The sequence below is a fragment of the Protomyctophum bolini genome (genome assembly GCF_963924005.1).
Source record: "Protomyctophum bolini genome assembly, chromosome: 5".
NCBI classification, from domain to species: Eukaryota; Metazoa; Chordata; class Actinopteri; order Myctophiformes; family Myctophidae; genus Protomyctophum; species Protomyctophum bolini.
In genome coordinates, this window is record NC_137866.1 from 46,616,704 (window position 1) to 46,637,986 (window position 21,283).

At 43.0% G+C, this 21,283-nt stretch overlaps 1 protein-coding gene across 1 annotated transcript in view; it reads left to right on the forward strand.

The window, feature by feature from the left end:
• usp11 (ubiquitin specific peptidase 11) overlaps nt 1-20,367 on the forward strand; it is a 22,700-nt gene extending 2,333 nt beyond the window's left edge. Inside the window, exons 2-21 of the mRNA XM_080764392.1 lie at nt 858-967; nt 2,983-3,113; nt 4,038-4,155; nt 4,246-4,391; nt 4,971-5,032; nt 5,825-5,924; nt 7,807-7,980; nt 8,769-8,927; nt 9,843-10,067; nt 10,940-11,023; nt 11,276-11,370; nt 11,499-11,684; nt 11,961-12,070; nt 12,997-13,725; nt 14,501-14,571; nt 14,787-14,899; nt 15,634-15,783; nt 16,770-16,885; nt 17,896-17,984; nt 18,552-20,367. Of these exons, the coding sequence (XP_080620518.1) occupies nt 858-967; nt 2,983-3,113; nt 4,038-4,155; nt 4,246-4,391; nt 4,971-5,032; nt 5,825-5,924; nt 7,807-7,980; nt 8,769-8,927; nt 9,843-10,067; nt 10,940-11,023; nt 11,276-11,370; nt 11,499-11,684; nt 11,961-12,070; nt 12,997-13,725; nt 14,501-14,571; nt 14,787-14,899; nt 15,634-15,783; nt 16,770-16,885; nt 17,896-17,984; nt 18,552-18,719 (3,136 nt within the window). The 3' untranslated portion in view covers nt 18,720-20,367. The remainder of the gene's footprint in view (nt 1-857; nt 968-2,982; nt 3,114-4,037; nt 4,156-4,245; nt 4,392-4,970; nt 5,033-5,824; nt 5,925-7,806; nt 7,981-8,768; nt 8,928-9,842; nt 10,068-10,939; nt 11,024-11,275; nt 11,371-11,498; nt 11,685-11,960; nt 12,071-12,996; nt 13,726-14,500; nt 14,572-14,786; nt 14,900-15,633; nt 15,784-16,769; nt 16,886-17,895; nt 17,985-18,551) is intronic.
• The last annotated feature ends 916 nt before the right edge of the window (nt 20,368-21,283 follow it).

Here is a 21,283-nt window from a genome sequence, read left to right on the forward strand (position 1 = left end):
AAAAAAAAATGAAAGTGGACTTTGGACATTGTAAAGCAGTAGGCTCATAATGAGTACTTCAAAATACTGTACGGTAACTTAATTTAACATTCTTCATACGTTTGACTTTTACTTCACCAGGTGGTTCTGTTTTTGTGATGTCATTCACTTTTAGCAGCATGATATGCTATTTGTCGTCTACTTGTATTTAGTTATTTAATGTATATTCACGGCTGGATTGTGCATAGAGGCAATTATTTCTTTTTTAACATGAGGGAGGAAGAAACTGATGGTACAGAATGAGGGGAAAATAGTGCAACTCCCGCAGGAATCGAACCAGAGTACCATGCAAAATGTTGTTGCATTGCTATTCTAGTCAGCAGTGTAAACCATTCACCCACAGGGCTAAAAAAAAAAGAACTTGTTTAATGTTTACTTTGTAACACTGGTGGTACACTCAAAAGGTTGTACCCACCAATATCTAAGGAGCACCAACAACAATATGCAATACATTTTCTTTATTGATGGAAAAACAAATATCATAAATGATGAAAGTAGCCTTAAAAGTAAATGGTGCATTTATAGTGCTTTTATCCAAAGCCCTTTACATAGATTGTGCATTACATTCACCCATTTACACACCGATGGCGGTGGCGGTTTCCATCCGGCCACTCTACCTGCCACTTGACTCTACCCCTGATCCACTGCTGCCCCTAACAGTTAAACGACTACAGTGGCCTAACTACAGTTAGGCCACTATATGTACTGGGTCTTTATATAATGTCCTGAACTTAAAATGTGGTCTGCTGGCTCTTTGCCTTTACATAAAAAAACGCTTGGGTTTCTGTCTTTTTCTTTCCTCTATGTGCGTGTGTCAGGTACATCATAGAACATCGGTGGTATGAACAGTGGAAGGAGTTTGTTGAAACAGGAGACCAGAACTCCTCCTCGTTCCCAGGACAGATCGACAACACAGATCTGTTTGAAGGTCAGTCTCATTATCAATATTATATTTGTAGTGTCCGCACTGTTCGTAGAAGTGGGTTTGGGATTCGGAACCATCTCAACAGGACGAGCTCTTTCCTGGACCTTTTTTACCTAATGGGAGTGGTTATAATGCCTAAACCTAACCTTAACCTCACAAAAAACTATGCCTAAACCTAACCCTAACAAACACTATGTATGCCTAACACTAACCTCACAGAATAATAACATCAAAACCACGCCTATCGGGTAGAAAGGTCCAGAAAAGAGTGAGTCTCCGTCTTCAACATTGAGGAACCGTTTCTGGAATTGGTTTTATCACAATGTGAGAGCTGGTATGTGAAGTTCTCGTCTGCTATACCCGAGGTTTTCAACGGGTGGTCCGTGAAGGTATTGTATGTGGTCCCTGACCATGCAAAGTTGCGAAACAGAGTGCACTAAATTACCTGGTGATGTATGATGATGACACGTCAATGTTACACGGAAAAAGTACAAAAACATGCACATCCAACCCAAACTTGGGCAGGTGCCGAGCGGCGAGTAGTCCTAGTATACGCTCGGAGACGCTCGCACACTGTGGGCTCCGATGCTGTGACCTATTTGTGCCTTTTATTTGCACAAATAGGTGACTGTAACTGACACGTCAATGTTGTCATCTACATCTACTGGAAAGTTGGATGTCAAGAACTTCCACAGTTGTACGGGAAATTGTACGCCCCACACACACTGTACGGGATTGACTGGTTGAGTCACCATTATTAGGAAATGTGCCCATTTAAGCAATATAATACATAATGGCTGTTAAGGGCAACACAACAGTGGTCCCCAGGTTGATTCTCAGTCAGGGTGGTGGTCCCTGGTTCATAATCAGTTGAAAATCCCTGTGCTATACAATTACAATACTGCTAACGTTTTAATTTCAAGGACCACCAGCAGTCTGAGAGTTGCAAACTTGTAAGGGACGGGTCCATGGGTATAAGTAACAGTGTCATATATAGATGCCAATTATGGCAGGCAGCACAATACTTTTCCAGCCTTTTGGGGCATCCCAAGTTGTTCAAACCATCTAACAGCCAGTCTGTGGGTATGTCCTAAGTTGCCAAATATTAAATACAATTCAATACGATTCAAACAGTAGTTCGGTGTTTATAGTGCGCCGCCGATCCAGTTATTACACTGCCCCGGGCACATTCTGGAGAAAGATAGAAGAAAGAGAAAAACATGGAACAATACGAAGAACACTAGACTAGGACAACAAGAACTCACACTGTCAGTCAGTCATAACAGGAGGGAGTAGAACACACACACACACACACACACACACACACACACACACACACACACACAAACAAACAGGCTGCACCTACAGTATAGCCCAGCTCTGAGAGGGTATGTATGTAGAAGTGGTTGGTATTGACATTGGTACACACACACACAAGTACAGAAGAGGCCATTTCAATTTTGGGGAAGCAATTTGAATGTTTCCAAAGTCTTGTCAACAACTAAGATGGAAATGTAAATGAATACTGTATGTAAATGCAGAGGACACATTTCACATTATGTGCAAATGTACAGTGAGAGACAAATGCCTCAAAAAAACTAAAAGGGAGTACATTATTATTCCGTTCATGTTCAACGTCTTTTTGTAGGGTGAGGGAACTTTGTTTAACCCATTTTGGGCGGGAATCCCTTTTGGTGTTTTAAACATTATGTTATAATTTAGCTATTGAAAAATAGCAGATCTACAAGCTCAAATGTGCCTCAAATTTGGAATATATATCTTTTCAGAACGAACGTTTTTAACTCAAATCTTTGCCTCTGGAGGGTCCCTGGAACAACATATTTTCAGATGGGGGGTCTCGGAGGCCAATTACAGATCATTTTTGGGGTCCTTGACATGAAATATTGAGTGATATACAGTAGGCCTAGAAACATAGGTATTTCAGAAAACTAAAAAGTCAGGCCTAAATGGGTTAAAGGATGGTGATAATGATGAAGCCGTTGTCTCTGACTCCCCAGACCAGGACTCGTACCATCTGAAGGAGCGCCTGGTAGAGAATGAGGACTTCCTGCTGGTCCCGGCTGAAGCCTGGCACAAACTGCTCACCTGGTATGGCATGGTGGAGGACCAGCCTGCTCTGGAGCGCAAGGTAAACATGGGTCTTCAACTATGCCAAATCTTTGTAGCATAGGAACTGTTTTTATCATTATATCTGGGTGTTGCACCCAGCTAACGACATGTGTTGTGAGCTCGGCGACAAGATTGGTGTAGAGGGGGCGGAAAGTTCACAAAGTATAATGTATAATGTCTGAAAATGAACATTAGCATGAATCGCACATACTGTAGAAAAGACAATGTGTAAACAATAATTAAAAATACATTTGTTACAAAACACTGTTTATAGTGCTTTCTGCTGTCAAACAAGTCTATGAAGATGTATCTATGAAATCTGTGAAAAAGTTGAATCTGCAACACAATTTTATCACCATATGTAGTGCGGGTCCCTGCTTCATCTTCGCTCTCTCAGCTAAGGGCTCAATTGCCTGAAAAATGTTGACGAACCGTGCTCTACTCTACTGAATTGAACTAAAATAAACTACAGTGTTTTAGGAGTAGGGTTAGCTAGGGAGAAACAGGTGGTTGCTAGGTTTCTGGTAGGCAGATCTTTGGTATAGTAGGTAACTGTAAACGGAAATGGCATCTAGGGAGTAGTAGTAGCAGACAATGATGTGTAGGGTGCAGTCGGCGATGGATACTATAGACTACTAAACATCAGCGCTGATCCGCTCCCCACTAGCTCGGCCAGCGACTCAAGTCCGGTTCTGACGGAGCTCCTTTTCTGGGTTGAGTTTGATCAGGCGTGCACAGCCCTACTTAAATGAACGTCCTCATTCCATTGTCAGTGGAGCATGTCGAGGCAAAAGTGTGACGCGACAGAAGATGTTGCCCAAATTATTATTATTATATGACCTGGGAGTGACTCTGTGTTTTACTGGGACCTTACCTTAAGTGTGTGTCTCTCTCTCTCTCTCTCTCTCTCTCTCTCTCTCTCTCTCTCTCTCTCTCTCTGTAGGTGGTAGACCTGCCCAGTACGTTGAAGGTAGAGGTATACCCAGTGGAGGTCTTCCTCTGTCTCCATAGCAACATGGACAACGTTGTCACCGCACAGTTCAGCCGCGCCGACCGCATACGTAAGTGTACTGTATGTGTGTGTAAAGTCAGTGATGTCACTCAATTAAATGTATGTGGGATAATCTAATGTTTGTGTGTGCGTGTGACAGACTCCATTCAGAAGGAGGTGTGTAGACAGTTTGCGGTGGCCGAGGGTTCCGAGTGTCGCCTGTGGATGAAGAGCTCGGACACCTGCTGTGAGAGACTCCGAAACACACAAGTCACCGTCCTGGACGCCTGCCTCTGCTCTGGAATGGTCTGACCTCCTGGAGACGATTTCAGTTTACATGACCATTTAATATTGGCACACAAATACATGAAATCAATTTAACCCATTTAGGCCTGACCTCAAAATAAATAAATAAATCTTCTAAATCCTCCAGTTTTCTGAAATAAATATTTTTACGATCTTTCTAAAATGGCAGACCTACAAGCTCGTAGCTGAGCTTGTAGATCTGCTATTTTTCGATAGCTAATTCATAACATAATGTTTAAATCAATTTGATTGTGTTTTTGTAGAACATACGAATACAAATTACATTTCTGTTTGTATATTTAGGTTTACTTGTCTTCAAACTTCAAAGCCTAAAAGTCCAAAATTTTATAACTTTATACAAAAAATAATAATGAAAAAGTACAAAAACATTAGTAGTGGAAATAGCCACTCTACAAGCTCACAACGTTATGTTGTGACTGAGCTTGTAGATCTGGTATTTCCACTATTATTTGACAATGTTGTAAAACAATTGCGATTATCTCAAATAATTGCTACTAGGCAATTATGTAATAATGGTGTGTGTGTGTGTGTGTGTGTGTGTGTGTGTGTGTGTGTCAGACTGTCATCATGGAGATAAGGAATGCTGACGGTACCTGGCCCAGCTCCAGACCACAAATCATGTAAGACGTGATAGATTAAATACATATCTTTAATATTTATTTTATTGTCTCCGCCAGGCCGACAGCGCGGCTGAGACTATATTTTTTTCCCCCCTGCCCCTTCCTTCTGTGATCAGAGAATCTCGTGCACCGTTGGCCTGATTGACATGAAACTGTGCACCTGGAAGCCAAACTTTTTTTAAACAACATTTCTCAAATCATGAACGTGCAATTGCCGTGAAGCTCTTTTCCCACTAGGCCTGTATTGTAGGCCAAGGAAGACATTTCACCCTACATGTGTCTTCTGCAGACTGGTCTTGCCCAGAGCGTTGCTGGGTGGGCGTTTTGCTGAAACCAAAAGGTGGAAGAGCCAATCTGTGTCTATAATGACTCAATTCTGAACATTGCTGGCCCAGAATAACCTGATAATCTGACCTGGTGGAGACCTGTGCTCCAAGGAGCACTTTTTCTAGTTTTCTTTTTTCTTTTTTGAGTGGTGCAACCACTCCAAAGAACAGCAATGTCCCTATGTCATAACCTATGTCCCTATGTCATAACCTATGTCCCAACCTATGTCCTGATGCTTAGAGTACCAATAGGGGGTGCTGCTGCACCACTTGCTTCAGACTGGTCTGATATATTTAGTGTGTGTGTGTATGTGTGTGTGTGTGTGTTGTAAATATTTGTGTCCTTGTATTTGTATCTCTTATGTGGACATAAATAAATGATTAAAATGTATGTGTGTGTGTGTGTGTGTGTGTGTGTGTGTGTGTGTGTGTGTGTGTGTGTGTGTGTGTGTGTGTGTGCACGCAGGAGGAACTCTGTAGAAGATCAGGACTCATACAAAGGACAACCAGGAGTGTGTGGACTCACCAATCTGGGAAACACATGCTTCATGAACTCTGCTCTGCAGGTACACACACACACACACACACACACACACACACACACACACACACACACACACACAATTCATGAACTCTGTCTGCAGGTAGAGGAAGCACAGAAGATTCAAGCGTCATTGCCATCCTGAAAATAAGTGGGAAAACCTAGATGATTTTCCCGGCTTTGTACACTCGCAAAAATAGCAGAGTCACCATCTCTCACGTCTTTTCAACTAGGTTTTAAGGGGTTAAGAGGCCAGGGAGCCAGTACAGGAACACAGTTTTATAGCATGGGGGGGGGGGGGGTTAAGTGGTAAGTGGAAACAGGTGGGATGAGGTGAGCTGGACGGAATGTGGGCGTGACCAGAGGCCGCGTGGAGGCCATAGAAAGACGGGTGAAACCAGAGAGGAGACATAAGAGATGGAATCGATTCGTAAAACAAAATGTTCTACAGAAACATGTCGTAGACATTGGAGAGGACCAAATGTCCAGGGCGTTTTTAGCTTGGTCCGAGCGCTCACCTTTAAAGTTCTGGGCTTTGAGTTAACTTGTTTTGACCAGAAGAACTATTATTACTGACACAAATGAAGACCATTGTTTTATTTGATACACGCCGAGATGGCAGTAGGACATACAGTTACTGTATGGAGGTCTCTGGTGTCCCTGACTCCCTGCATGTGGGAGCATTGGGGCATAACTTGGCACACTTACGTTTTCCTTAACAAACTGAAATGCATTGAAAACGGTAAATAAACAACAGACAGGGTTCATCTTTTATCTGTATTGTACTGTGTCTTTGTATGGACGTAGTGTTGGGTGCTTGCACACATGGCATCAACGCATGGTGTCGTGTCCTTCTTTTATCATTTATTTTTTTAAGAGCCTGCCCAGGGACTACAGATGAAATTTAGCTTCGGGCTAACTCTGGCCCATTTACATTGATGTGAAAACTGACATTAACTGATTAATGAGCTTTGTCCCTGTCAAATAAATACATGAGGCATGCTGTTATATTTTCTACTGTACAGTGGGGCGACATATTGGGTATTATAGAGGAGCTCTTGTCTCAGTGTTCAGATAAAAGTTCAACATTGAGCTCCTCATCCACGGACACGTCATTTCCTTTAGAGGCCTATGACAAAGATGATGATGATACTTTAGTAAGATGTACTGTAGTGTTTAAAAGCTCCTCCCATGGCACACTTGATGGTGATGTAAGGAATGAGTGGGACTGCGTTTTTAAAGAAGACAAGCTTAACGTGTTTCCACAAGGGCCTCTGGCTTTCATTCATCTTTTTGGCCTTTCACCACTTTCAACTCTGTCACTCGTCACCATTAGAATTGCCTAGTGGGTGGGTGGATCGACGATTAGTCTCGCGTGGCCAGACTGTTGCCTCTCGCAAATTTTCAAATGCTTTCGTCATGCAGTCTGGAGCACAGAAGCTTTGATCATGAGTAAAATATAAAGCCGAAGTGTCTTCTAAATCAAATCTAAATGATCTAAACAACATAATGGCTTGCTGAACTGAAGTTGCTGCTTTGCGGAAATGGAAATAAAAATATATAATCGCTCCTATTGCCACCAAACTTGGCACAAACACTGTAATCATGACAATAGTCACAACAGGTTCGGCCACAGGCACACTGTTGTGGCAATCTACACCAAACTTGTTTTGCCACACATTCGGGGCTCTACAGCTGCAATTTAAAGGCCGTAACTCACGGACTATTGCTCTGATCAGTGCAGTATAGGAGCAGCTTGTAGTTATATCTACTTATACTAAAATCTTTGTCTCTCTACGTATGTCTGCCTGTCTCTGTCTGTGTGTCTGTCTGTGTGTCTGCCTGTGTCTGTCTGTCTGCCTGCCTGCCTGTCTCTGTCTGTGTGTCTGCCTGTCTCTGTCTGTCAGTGTCTGAGTAACACTCCGCCTCTCACGGAGTACTTTGTGAGGAGTGAGTACGTGGAGGAGCTGAACTTCAGCAACCCTCTGGGCATGAAGGGAGAGATCGCTGAAGCCTACGCCGATGTCATCAAGCAGATGTGGTCTGGATGTCACTACTCTGTCGTACCGCGCATCTTCAAGGTACCACAACGTGTGTGTGTGTGTGTGTGTGTGTGTGTGTGTGTGTGTGTGTGTGTGATATTGTTAACCCATTCTGACCGGGAACTCATTTTGGTGTTGGCATCATGTTATTCATCATGTTATGCTTTAGATATTGAAAAATAGCAGATCTACAAGCTCATATCGCGCCACCGAGTGGCGCGCTACGAGCTTGTAGGTCTGCTATTTTTGAAAAATTCGAAGAACGACTGACATTTTTAGAATCTGATCTCAGGTCAGAATGGGTCAATCAAACCAGTGTGTGTCCTAGTGGAAACCTCGTATGAATCTGATCTCAGGTCAGAATGGGTTAAATAGAGGAATACTCTCCTACAGAAAGAAGAACGATCCAGGTGTTGGCATTTCTAAGTCTGAGAGTTGAGGTTGACTTTAGTTCTTATTTCTTAACATTTGTTGGACTCATTTGCTATATGGGATTTTGAATGGGGAAAAACACTTCCATGACCCCAGGGGGCAGATATCTCTGTTAAATCAGGGATAACGTTGAAATGGTGCGTTTAAGTCTTCGGTTTATCACAATCCATATCCAACCACTAGATTAATCACACCACATTCTTGTGCGTGTGCGCGAGCGAAGAAGGCAAAGATATTCCTTTAACTTGCTTGAACCCCAGCATCACTATTCTCAGGAATGTTTGCCAAAAAATCGTGCAATTTACAGTTGCAGCTCAGGTCACTAAGTGGTTGAATATGAGGCAGTTGTGAGGAGGATCATATACGCGTGTCTGTGTTTTGTGGTGCGTCTCCAGACCAAGGTGGGTCATTTTGCCTCCCAGTTCCTGGGCTATCAGCAGCACGACAGCCAGGAGCTGCTGTCCTTCCTGCTGGACGGCCTGCACGAGGACCTGAACCGCGTCAAAAACAAAGAGTACATCGAGCTACGAGACGCAGACGGACGGCCCGACCAGGTGTGTGTACCATTTATTATCCGTCCCACGCAAACGTGATGAGGTCTTCACATTTAGGGAAAAGTGGCTACTGGCTATGGCCGTTTTTAGCCCAGGGAGAGTTACTTAAAGCAGAATGAAAATTCTAAAATGTTGCCTGCGTATAGGTTGTTAATTGAGCAGTTGCCACAAAGAGTTGGGTTGGAACAAATTGAGGTCATAGTATAGTAGACACCTTTTATGAACACATTTGTGAAGAAAGCTATTGGTATTTGGTAAGCGTTTACAGTATTTAGCAGATTGGTCACAAAGTTCCCTAACTGCTAGGCTCATATGGCATTATCAATATACAGTACTGCGCAGGCCTATTTGGTATTGTTCATTTGTAGCATAAGTTAATCTCTTAAAGGACCACTTTACCACTTTTCAACCTATCTTCATATAATAGGTCCTCACTAATAATCATAAAATGGCGCAATTTTTTTCTACTCGGTCTGTGTCTCATAGGAGGGCTGTGGGCAGTTCAGAAACCGTCTTCCAGTGACATCATCGATGGGGAATACAAGCTAATAGAAACTGCATGCTTTCTAGTCCTGAAAAGTTGCAATGCGAAAATGGAAGCCATCGTTCTCACGATAATGAAAATCTGAACATTTTTGTAAAAGAAAATCTTGTTTAAAAAAAATCTGCCTAATGATGATGTCACTGGAAGACGGTTTCTAAACTGCCCACAGCCCTCCTATGAGACGCAGACCGAGTAGAAAACAATCGTGCCATTTTCTCATGATTATTAGTGAGGACCTATTATATGAAGATAGGTTGAAAAGTGGTGAAGTGGTCCTTTTTAATAATAAAGTTCTGCAGTAGCATAGGTTGTTGTTGTTGTTGCCAACTGTTTTGATGTGCCTCCTCCTCCCTTCCTTCCCTCCCAAACAGGAAGTGGCGGAGGAGGCGTGGAGAAACCACCGGCGCCGTAACGACAGCGTGATCGTGGACACGTTCCACGGGCTCTTCAAGTCCACCCTGGTCTGTCCCCAATGCCACAAGGTCTCCGTGACCTTTGACCCCTTCTGCTACCTGAGCGTCCCGCTGCCGGTCAGCAAGGAGCGGGTCATGGAGGTCTTCTTTGTCTCACTGGACCCCAACGCCAAGCCTGTACAGGTACTGTTATTATTGTATAACGGAACGCCAAGCCTGTACAGGTACTGTTATTATTGTATAACGGAACGCCAAGCCTGTACAGGTACTGTTATTATTATATAACGGAACGCCAAGCCTGTACAGGTACTGTTATTATTGTATAACGGAACGCCAAGCCTGTACAGGTACTGTTATTATTATATAACGGAACGCCAAGCCTGTACAGGTACTGTTATTATATAACTGGACCCCAACGCCAGACCTGTACAGGTACTGTTATTATTGTATAACGGAACGCCAAGCCTGTACAGGTACTGTTATTATTATATAACGGAACGCCAAGCCTGTACAGGTACTGTTATTATTGTATAACGGAACGCCAAGCCTGTACAGGTACTGTTATTATTGTATAACGGAACGCCAAGCCTGTACAGGTACTGTTATTATTGTATAACGGAACGCCAAGCCTGTACAGGTACTGTTATTATATAACTGGACCCCAACGCCAGACCTGTACAGGTTCTAGTTATATAACGGAACGCCAAACCTGTACAGGTACTGTTGTGTTGTTACATCACTGTTGTCGGGCAGACACCTCATCTCCATATGTTCAAACTTTTTGCGTTTTAATGGCCTACTTGATCATACAAAAGCATGACTTTTTTTTTTAACGCGGCGAGAAGCAGTATGAGCTTGTAGATCGGCGTAATTTTGCCAATTTTTAAATTTGAATCCTGAAAAGTTACAGTTTTGAACATTATGAAGTTTCCGTCCGACAGAGACGATCTATATCTTCATCTTTATACCATCCAACATTAAGTCAATATTATTAGAGGAGCGTTTCCTTTTTTTATGTATATATGAATAATGATGTTTATATTTTTCTGTCTCAGCATCGGGCGGTGGTTCCTAAAGCAGGCAAGGTATCAGACCTGTGTCTAGCCCTGTCAGAGATGACGAATGTACCCGCCAGTCAGGTGACTTTAGCATTTACTAATTTAACCATCATCATACTGTACAATACATATTAGTTGTATATTTCGTCTGGCTGTTGCAGCCCAGCAGATCTTCTTTGTATCACAATCACGCCAGCATGAATTATGTAGAAATGTCAAATAATTTAGCAGACATTCAACTCACATTACAAACAACACAACTAAGCCCTTCTACAAATGTAACCGTGTGTGTGTGTGTGTGTGTGTGTGTGTGTGTGTGTGTGTGTGTGTTAGATGGTGGTGGCCGATGTATTTAACCACAGGTTTTATAAGATCTACCACACCGACGAGGCTCTGAGCTGCATTCTGGACAGAGACGACATCTTTGTGTACGTACTGTAACAAAACCATTTTTACTTTGAGGGACCATTATGGACAATGGAGAGGTTTCTTGTGTGAGTGAGTGTGTGTGTGTGTGTAGTGTCTAATTTAGGCCATATCGTATGACTCTGTGTAGCTACCAGTTATCCACTACGGACAGCGGCGAGGCAGTGATGCTGGCGGTGTATCTGAGGGAGCGCTCGCACTGCAGAGACTTTGGCTGCGGGAGCAGCTCTCTGTTCGGACACCCGCTACTGCTGGCCGTGGAGCGGAACCAATGCAACACACACGACCTCTACGGGATATTCCTGCAGAGACTGGCGTAAGAGAACACACACACACACACACACACACACACGCATACAAAATACATTGTACATGAATTCATATTTTGGCCAAATACATATAATTGTGGTGGTCCTGGACATGAATACGTTTGAGCACCAACATTAGGTTAGGAAGATATTTTTAGAATCGGCCTCAGGTCTTCAATGCGTTATAAGTACATGAATTTACTAATATATAAACTAACACTAATATATAAAAGCGGCATGACGCTGTAATGAATGAATGAATTAATGTGTGACTAACCCTTCAGGCGCTACGTGCGACCTCCCGACCCCTCAGATGAGGTAGAGGAAGGTGAGGAGGAGGACGATGATGGTGATGAAGAGCTGTACAAGACTCAAACCAACGGAGTCAGTGACGGTACGCTCCCGGACGAACGGACACAATGTTCCACTGACTATATGCAGTGGGAAAGTGCCATTTTGTTGTGGTCAGGGGGAAACCAAAATTACTTGTTACTTTTCCAATTAAAAAATTGCAGATCTTCAAGCTCAAAACGCAAAGCAAAGTTCTTTGTTTTTCCCAGGGAAGTGGACTAAGCTCGAGATGCTTGTTTACAGCCACGCCCTGCTCATAGAACATTTCATGGTAGGCGTTCAATGCCTTGCTCAAGGGCACTTCAGCGGTGGTAATTTTAACGTGCCGGTCCGGGGATTCGAACTGGCGACCTTTCCGGTGTCAAGACCGCTTCCGCAAACCGCTTTGGCCACCGCTGCCACGCAACACGACGTGTCTCATTTTGAGCTTGTAGATCGGCTATTCTAGCTACTTTTGGGTGACACTGTAGTATGTCAAAGTAGGGCATTAATTTACCAAAAAGTTAAAATGTGGATACTATTGGAGGTGAGGTTGAGATGAGGTTTCTGTCCGACGGCAACATTGTTTTTATGTTTTTAATTTAAATAATCCACTAATGACCTTGCATCACCAGCCTTTCGGCAGAAATTACTACTCCAGTGCTCAGAACAAGTCTACACAGCACCTACTAGTACTTTTTCAGGTCAATTGCACACACACACACACACACACACACACACACGCGCACACACACACACACACACAGGCACAGAGACTGTTTCCGTATCCTATCTAGACTGCATCTCCAAACGGCAAAGCAATTTGATCCCAGTCTAATGAGATGTAGTGGAGTAGAAGTAAAAGTATTGAAAATTGGAAATACCCCAGTAGTAAAAAAAAATACCTCGGCATTGTAACTCATATATACTTTACACCACTGAGAACTGCGTTCCCCATGATGCACCACAACCTGTCCTTTCATTCCTCAGAGGAGGAGCAAGACGACGGAGAGATAGCAGGCCCCTCCTCCCAGGGAGACGGACAGGCCGACAACCAACCAGGCCCCGCCTCCCAGGGAGACGGACAGGCCGACAACCAACCAGGCCCCTCCTCCCAGGGAGACGGACAGGCCGACAACCAACCAGGCCCCTCCTCCCAGGGAGACGGACAGGCCGACAACCAACCAGGCCCCTCCTCCCATGGAGACGGACAGGCCGACAACCAACCAGGCCCCTCCTCCCAGGGAGACGGACAGGCCAACAACCAACCAGACGGCTCTGCTGTGACTAAACCCCGCCCCAATCTCAACCACGCCCAGCCTTCACTGGACAGTGCAGAGGAAGCGACCACCAGCAGCGTATCCCAGAGTGACTCTGACCCTGCGTCCCTCTGCGCTGTGAGCGCCGACGCTAATGCTAGCGGGAATGCTAATATCAGCGCCAACGCCTCCGCCAACAACGCTAACGCTATTGCCGCTGCAGCAGTGCCGCTGTCGGACCACCAGGGGACCGCACAAGAACAACAACAACAACAAGAACCCTGTGAAATCACAGAAGAAGAAGAAGACAGTAAAGAGGAAGAGGCGTGTTCGCTTCAGTTTGACAGGAAATTGTGTCGTGGCAGGAAGAGGAAGTGCCTGTTCTCCATCCAGGCGGTCAACTCGAATGGAACGACGGAGCGGGGGATGGGCGAGGGAGAGCACGCCTTCTCCTTCAGCTGTGAGTTTCATTACTCTTTTATGCTCTTATCTAGGAAGATGGCCGCCCAACCCACGCGTTGCAACTATAGGGTCTAAATGGTACAAACATGGTCTAAGTGGGCGCTGGTCTGACGGCAGATCTCGTGAACGTCCTATGATTACCGTTAAAAGATAGGTGAAGCGAGAGTGTGTTTGTCGGGGACAAAGAAAGTCTTTGGGAAAAAAAGACAGAATGATTAGTAAGATTGTGTGACTCGTGACAATCGGGTCTAATATTGACTTCAGTGACCATAGGGCCAAAGAAGGGGTCAGTCAAGTTGTGTTCACGTAAAACTACCTCCCCCTGGCCAGCCGGGGCGCCTGATGGAGGGGAAAGGAACTGGTCGGAATAACGTGTCCCTTCCACGCGCTATGTCCGGCCGGGGAAATTCCCCTCTGTCAGGTGAAAAGAAGCAGCTTGGACTCCTCATGCATAGAAGGAGGCATGAGGTCAGTCCGCTGCCCCCCCAGGTTGGCAGAGGAAGTGTAGCGCCCAGGATTACATTAGATAATTGGCACTGGGTGAAAAGAAAACTGGGTTACAAAATCGTGGGACAAAATTTAGAAAAAAAAGAAAAAAAATTGTGTTCACGTTCACTTCTTCCATTGGAATTAGACTCCATTTCTGGTCTCCTTAAGGGGGGACGCATGCGCATCCTAATGTAACTAATGTGCATATTACATAATAAAATACCAGCAGTATATATATGTAGTCTGTATGCAACTCTGTCTCTCTGTCGTGTGTCCTGCTCCAGCCCAGCCATACGTCGCCATTGACTGGACCCCCGACATGAAGAAGAAATACTACAATGAGAACGAGGCAGAGGTAATAGTAATAACGGCTGTGGGACACCTGGGACTTGGTGCTGTTGTGACTGGGACGGGGTGGGACGCCTGGGACGGGGTGCTGTTGTGACTGGGACGGGGTGGGACGGCTGGGACGGGGTGCTGTTGTGCGTGCTAGTGAGCCATTTCCCTGTTGCTCCTGAACAGCAGTGACAGAAACATTTCAACTCCGTGTGTGTGTGTGTGTGTGTTTAGAAATACGTGAAGCACCACAGCATGGACGTCCCTCACCAGCAGACCACGGTTGAACTTCAGCAGTGCATCGAATTGTTTACCACTGTAGAAACACTGGAGGAAGAAAACCCATGGTACAACGCACGCACGCACGCACACACACACACACACGCTATGCTATTTTCAGAGTGTAACATGCGAGCGCAACCAAACATAAAATGACTTGATCTTTTAGTTCTGCTGGATATTTTCTCCACTATTTGTTGACGAAACTGGCAATATACTTCAATGTAGTCATCAAAGCTTAGGTTTTATTTAGTTTATCAGTGAAAAAAGGTAGTCGACCAAGAAATGTCATCAGTTTTTAGTCGACAAAGGGCAATCTACTGAGGCACTCATAAATGCCACAGAAAAGGTCGAAGCACAATTACATTTTATTTTAATTCATTATGTTGTTAGCCATGCACATAGCCCAGTTTATTATGTCGTTTTACCTCCTTTCATATTGGGATATTGGGATTGTGGGAGTTTGGGGGGGGGGGGGGGGGGGGAAGCAGTGATGTAGAGTCTGTGCGGGCCGGGGGGCCCCCATGACGATTATAAAAACATTTCATCTCTGTGTACAGTGTTATCCCTGTAAAAAGCAGGAGAGAGATGAGGGACAAGTGGAAGAGTGTTCTTTGTTAATTTTGTTTTTAGTCCCTGTGGAAATAATTGCTGATTTATTGTGTGGGGTGCCCTCAATGTAAAATAAAACATTATTACTAAAAACTTGGGTCACCAAAAAAAAAAAAGTTTTAGTCGACACTGGTGTGTGTGTGTGTGTGTGTGTGTGTGTGTGTGTGTGTGTGTGTGTGGTGTGATGCAGGTACTGTCCAGTGTGTAAGAAGCACCAGTTGGCCACTAAGAAGCTGGACCTGTGGTCTCTGCCTGAGGTGCTGATCATCCACCTCAAGAGGTTCTCCTACACCAAGTTCTCCAGGGAGAAGCTAGACAGCATTGTCAACTTCCCACTCAGGTACACGGCTGCACGCATGCACGCACAAACAAACACACCAGGGTTGACCGATATCGACATATTTAACCCATTTAGGCCTGACGTCGACATAAAAAAATAAGTCTTCTGAAAGAATATATATTCAAAGATTTGTGCCGCATTTTCGCGATTTTTTTCAAAAATAGCAGACCTACAAGCTCGTAGCGCCCACTCAGTGGCACACTATGAGTCTTGTAGATCTGCTATTTTTCAATAGCTAATGTATAACATAATGCTTAGTTAAAACACCAAAAGGGGTTCCCGTCCAGAATGGATTAAAAACCCATTAAAACCGGGAAAGCATCTGTGGCATTTTAGGTTTAACCACCATTATTTCAAACTTTGGCTATTCAAAAATACATTATAAGCTAGATCTGCTACTTTTGAAAAAATTGTGCGAATCTTTTTTTATTTATTTTTTATGTAAGCAAACTTTAGCTTTTAACTCAAATATTTTCTTTGGTGGTCCCTTAGAACGAAATATTTTGAGTTGGGTGGTTGGCGGCCAAATACATACTGTATCATTTTGGGTGTCGTTGACATGAAAGCGTTTGAGCACCAACGATAATGGCAACATACGTCGTCGGGTCTTATAATGGATTAAACAGATTACGGTAAATTAAATTGAGATTTTTATCAGAGTATAATTTAATTTATTTTTACCAGCTCAGTGGCCTTGTGGTTAGAGTGTCCGCCCTGAGACCAGGAGGTCGGGGTTCGATCCCCGGCCGGGTCATACCAAAGACTGTAAAAATGCTTGACACTCAGCATCAAGGGTTGGATTGGGGGTAAGTCCCTGTGACATACTAGCGTCATGTCCAGGGGGTGTACTTGTACATCAAGCTGCCTCACGCTACAGAAACAGGAGATAGGCTCCTGCCCTATGGGCCTCATGGCTCGGCATGGCTATAATTTAATTTCCGATCTTTAGTCCAGATGTCTAATTGTGTGCATAACTGTTTGTTCAGAGACCTAGACTTCTCTGGTTTCCTCCTGAGGAAGAATCTGACCATTGGGGAGCCTCCGAGCCGCTATGACCTCATCGCTGTGTCCAATCACTACGGAGGACTCAGGGACGGACATTGTAAGAACTTTTAAGATTGTAGTTAAGTTTATCTCCTTAACCCGTTCTGACCTGAGATCAGATTCTAAAAAATGTCTTCTACATCCTGACAGTTTTCATTCTGACCTGAGATCAGATTCTAAAAAAATGTCTTCTACATCCTGACCGTTTTCATTCTGACCTGAGATCAGATTCTAAAAAATGTCTTCTACATCCTGACAGTTTTCATTCTGACCTGAGATCAGATTCTAAAAATGTCTTCTACATCCTGACAGTTTTCTTGAGCTTGTAGATCTGCTATTTTTCAATAGCTAAAGCACGACATGATGCTAACACCAAAATGGGTTAATTCATTAATGCAGTCATTATTGGCTACTATATCTCTCCTCAAACCACAAACCTGCTGTGGCAAACTGTGAACAACGAAATCTTTCCCATTTGTTAAAACAATTGGGAAAATTTGACTATTTATATTTTAGCATTTTTGATTCTTCCATATTTTTTTTATGAAGGTAGAGGATCAGGGCTACACAAAGTATCTGTAGCTTAAATTGACCAAAGTGTTATAGAATAGAATTATCTTTATGAAAGCTGAAGGTCTGAGAAACCTTGGCTTCAAAGTTTTGAGAAGGCTTTAAAACTAATTTGACCACAGGTCAAAATGTACTTCACTTTGTTCACTTCACTTCAATCATGTTCCAAGTTGAAATGATTCAACTTGGGCCACTATTTTGACAGGCATGCCAATGCCCAGGGCTCGTACTCTTTTTGTGAGCTTGTAGATCAGCTATTGTTTTCCCCGTTTGAGTACGGCAGTACCACTGGGTGACCTCGGGTGGCACTGTTGGGTGGCACTGTGGCACACTGAACTTCCTGATTGGGGCACACACCTATGGCACACACACACACTTTGGATTGCCCTGCATAATTACCGATACTAATATCATAGGTCATACGTAATGTCTAATACTACTACTTTATCGTCTCATGATCTGTTATTATTGTGTGTGTGTGTGTGTGTGTGTGTGTAGACACCAGCTATGCGAGGAACAAGGATAATGGTCAGTGGTATTACTTTGATGACAGCAAGGTGACCTACGCCAGAGAGGACCAGATTGTGGTGAGAACACAATTTGTGCATATATTTATAATAATAATAATAATCTTTATTGTCCCGAAGGATATTCATCTTCACAGGTCTGTTCAACACCAACAACAAAAACAACACATAGTACAGAAACAACATCACACCAAGACAATACAAAAAAAAAAAACATGAGTTCCCCACTGTGTACAGAAACCATCCTATCGGCGGGGCAGTTTGTTTAATGCCGCGATGGCTGAGGGGACAAAACTCCTACTGAAAGGAACCTTTTTCCACAAGGCAAGGTTCTGTATCTTTGTCCTGATGGCATGAGGTTGAAGAAGTGATACAGGGGATGATCAGCCAGGGCTATATATATATATATATATATACTGTATACTCACACACAACATATTTTTAGACGGGGGGGATCGCCCGTCAAATACATATCATTTTGGAGATCCTTGACATGAAAAAGTTTTTGAACCACTGATAGATTTAGAATACTATTTGTAGATTCGGCCTCAGGTCTTAATAAGTTGCCTTTCTACTCTCGTCTTGTCTTGTCTTCTCTCTCGTCTATCCCTCTCTCTCTCTCTCCAGACTAATGCAGCATATCTTCTTTTCTACCATCGACAAGACAAGATTAGGATGCCCAGTGTCCCCGCCCCCACCTCGGCCACGCCCCCCGCTAATGACACAACTTTCTGTCCGAGCAACAGCACAGAGCAGGGTGCGGCCGTTTACTCCGTCACCATGGAAACGGACTGAACCAATCAGCAGCTTTGTTTTATTTTCTGTTCACTTTGATTAGATTTTCTTCCTCGAGGACTGTTTTGATCTTTTTTCTTTTTTTGCAACCTCCTTCAATCCAACTTTGGAGACTCTGGGGCAAGACCAAGGAAGCTTTGAGAAGGAAGAGAAGTGGTCACGTGACTGGGCTGCGCCATGACACTTTCATGGGACACTTTCATGGGAGCCAAACTCACACCGGAAGTGCAATGAATACATGGCAGTGAATGGCTGGACAGCTCATAACAAACATTATTTATGAACAATTGATACCTTTTGTCATATAATCATTTCAGGCCTTCCGGGTAGTTTGGCTCTCATGAAAGTGTCCATGAAAGTGTCATGGTGCAGCCCAGCCACGTGTGACCACTTCTCAAAGCTTCCTTGGGCAAGGCGAGGAAAGGAGACGAAGAGATGTAAAACTCAGTAAAACTCCTTCAGTTAAAATGTCAAGTCCTCAAGGGAAAACGAAACAAAATTCAGTCTTCCTCAAATAGGGTTGGGATCCTTTAGGATTTTAACAATTTCAGTTCCTTGACTATTCCCTCTCAACAGTCCGATTACCTTGAACAATTCATATACCTGTGTATATATTTATTAAAAATAAAAAACATAATTTTGGCCTTCAATATTAGTTTTGATAAACACAAATTCAATCATACATACATTTTTGCATTATTGTACTGTGAAAACCAGTACAATTGAGGTAGTTCCAGTTGGACCCTTACAGGTCTGTAACTATGGTTTAATTTGTACACTCAGTTATGACTGGGTCCTTAAAATGAAAAGGTTTGAAAACCACCGGTATTGTATAGCAGACGTAAAGTCCACATACCAGCTCTGACATTGTGACAACCCCCCCCCCCTGACTTATTAGTTCATACATTCATATGTTAATTCCCAATTAGTCACTCACTATACATTCATTAAATAATCGATCACGTGAATCACACACTTGACATTCCTGTTCTGGAGAATGTTTTACCAAATGGGAGAATCTGTCGCAACCACCCGAGACCAGGCTGCACTGCAGTGGAAGTTTATTTACAAGGGAGCAAAACAAATCAAACTAACCGTTTATTGGGAGAAGAATTTGCTTTGTATATTTTGGGTTTCATGTCCTCAGCTATTTATTTTTGTTAATAAATAATTTGAGATGTTATATGCTACTATACTCACCACCCAACACAACGCACACATTCAGTCTCACGGCGTGCACACACACACACACCATGCACACACACACACACACACACACACACACACGCACACGCACAGATAGTTTGGGTCTGCAGATCTTCCATTGATTATAAGCTTCTGTTTTTGTTCAATGATATTGATTATAATTGATTATATTGTTGATATATTTACGATCTATCGGTGCAGGACATTAAACAGAGATTTATTTTTCAGATTTAAAGATAAAGTTTGTATTACTATTCTGCCAGAAAAAGAGAAAGGTTCTATAAATCCCACAATGGCTAAATGCTGTTTTTGTTTAACATTTCTTTGTTTTGTTGGTGGTTTAGTGAACAGTAGAGTGATTTTCTTTTCCTGATTATTTTAAATTGGCTCTGTACAGTATTTTTCTATTGAAATAAATGTATTATAATAATTGTTATTCTCATTCTCTAGCTTATCTGGCTGGGGCGGGGTGTCTTCAGACAAAATATTTTTACTGTACACTTTTTTTGATATAAATAAATCACATTATTATATTTGCAATAGAGCCTGTACTGATAGAAAACATTCTTTACTGACTTTTTAAAAGTTTGTTTTTATAAGGTTACCTCCTTTTAGTCTCTCTTGTACTGCTTGTTTTCTATCCTACCAGGACCTTTATTACTGCTGGTTTTGAGGACCTCTAGTATTTCTGGGTTTACATCCTACCAGGACCTCTAGTACGCCTGTGTTTATATCCTACCAGGACCTGTATTACTGCTGGTTTTCTATATTTACCAGGACCTCTATAGTATAGATTCAAGATTCAATAATTTATTTGCCATGTCAACAAGTTGATAGGAATTTGTCTTGGTTCATACTCAACATATACAGACAACCATAGATACACAAACAAGAAGGACAATACAAAAACAAAAACCAGCAGCATAGGAAATTACATCCAGTTTTTTAAAGTGCTATAATTATGCATATACTATGAGTTCAGATGTCTAATGGCTACGGGCTAAGTGCTATCCCTGAAGCGACATGTAGAGCTCTGGATACTTCTATATCTGATGGGAGGAGATTGAAGAGGTGATGTGCAGGATGGGAGTTGTCTGCAATGATTTTATTTGCCTATCTTACCAGGACCTGTATTACTGCTGGTTTTCTATCATAACAGGACCTCTAGTACTGATGGTTTTATATTCTAAGAGGACCTCCTCTAGTACAGCTGGTTAACCAAGACCTCAGTCTTGACATCAAAACAGTAGACTGTTTTGAAAGTGTTTGATGAGCAAACAAAATGTCTTGGTGGTGTTGCATAAGCCAAATGCATGAAGATATTGTGGTTTGCCTAATTTCTACGGAAACTCTTAGTT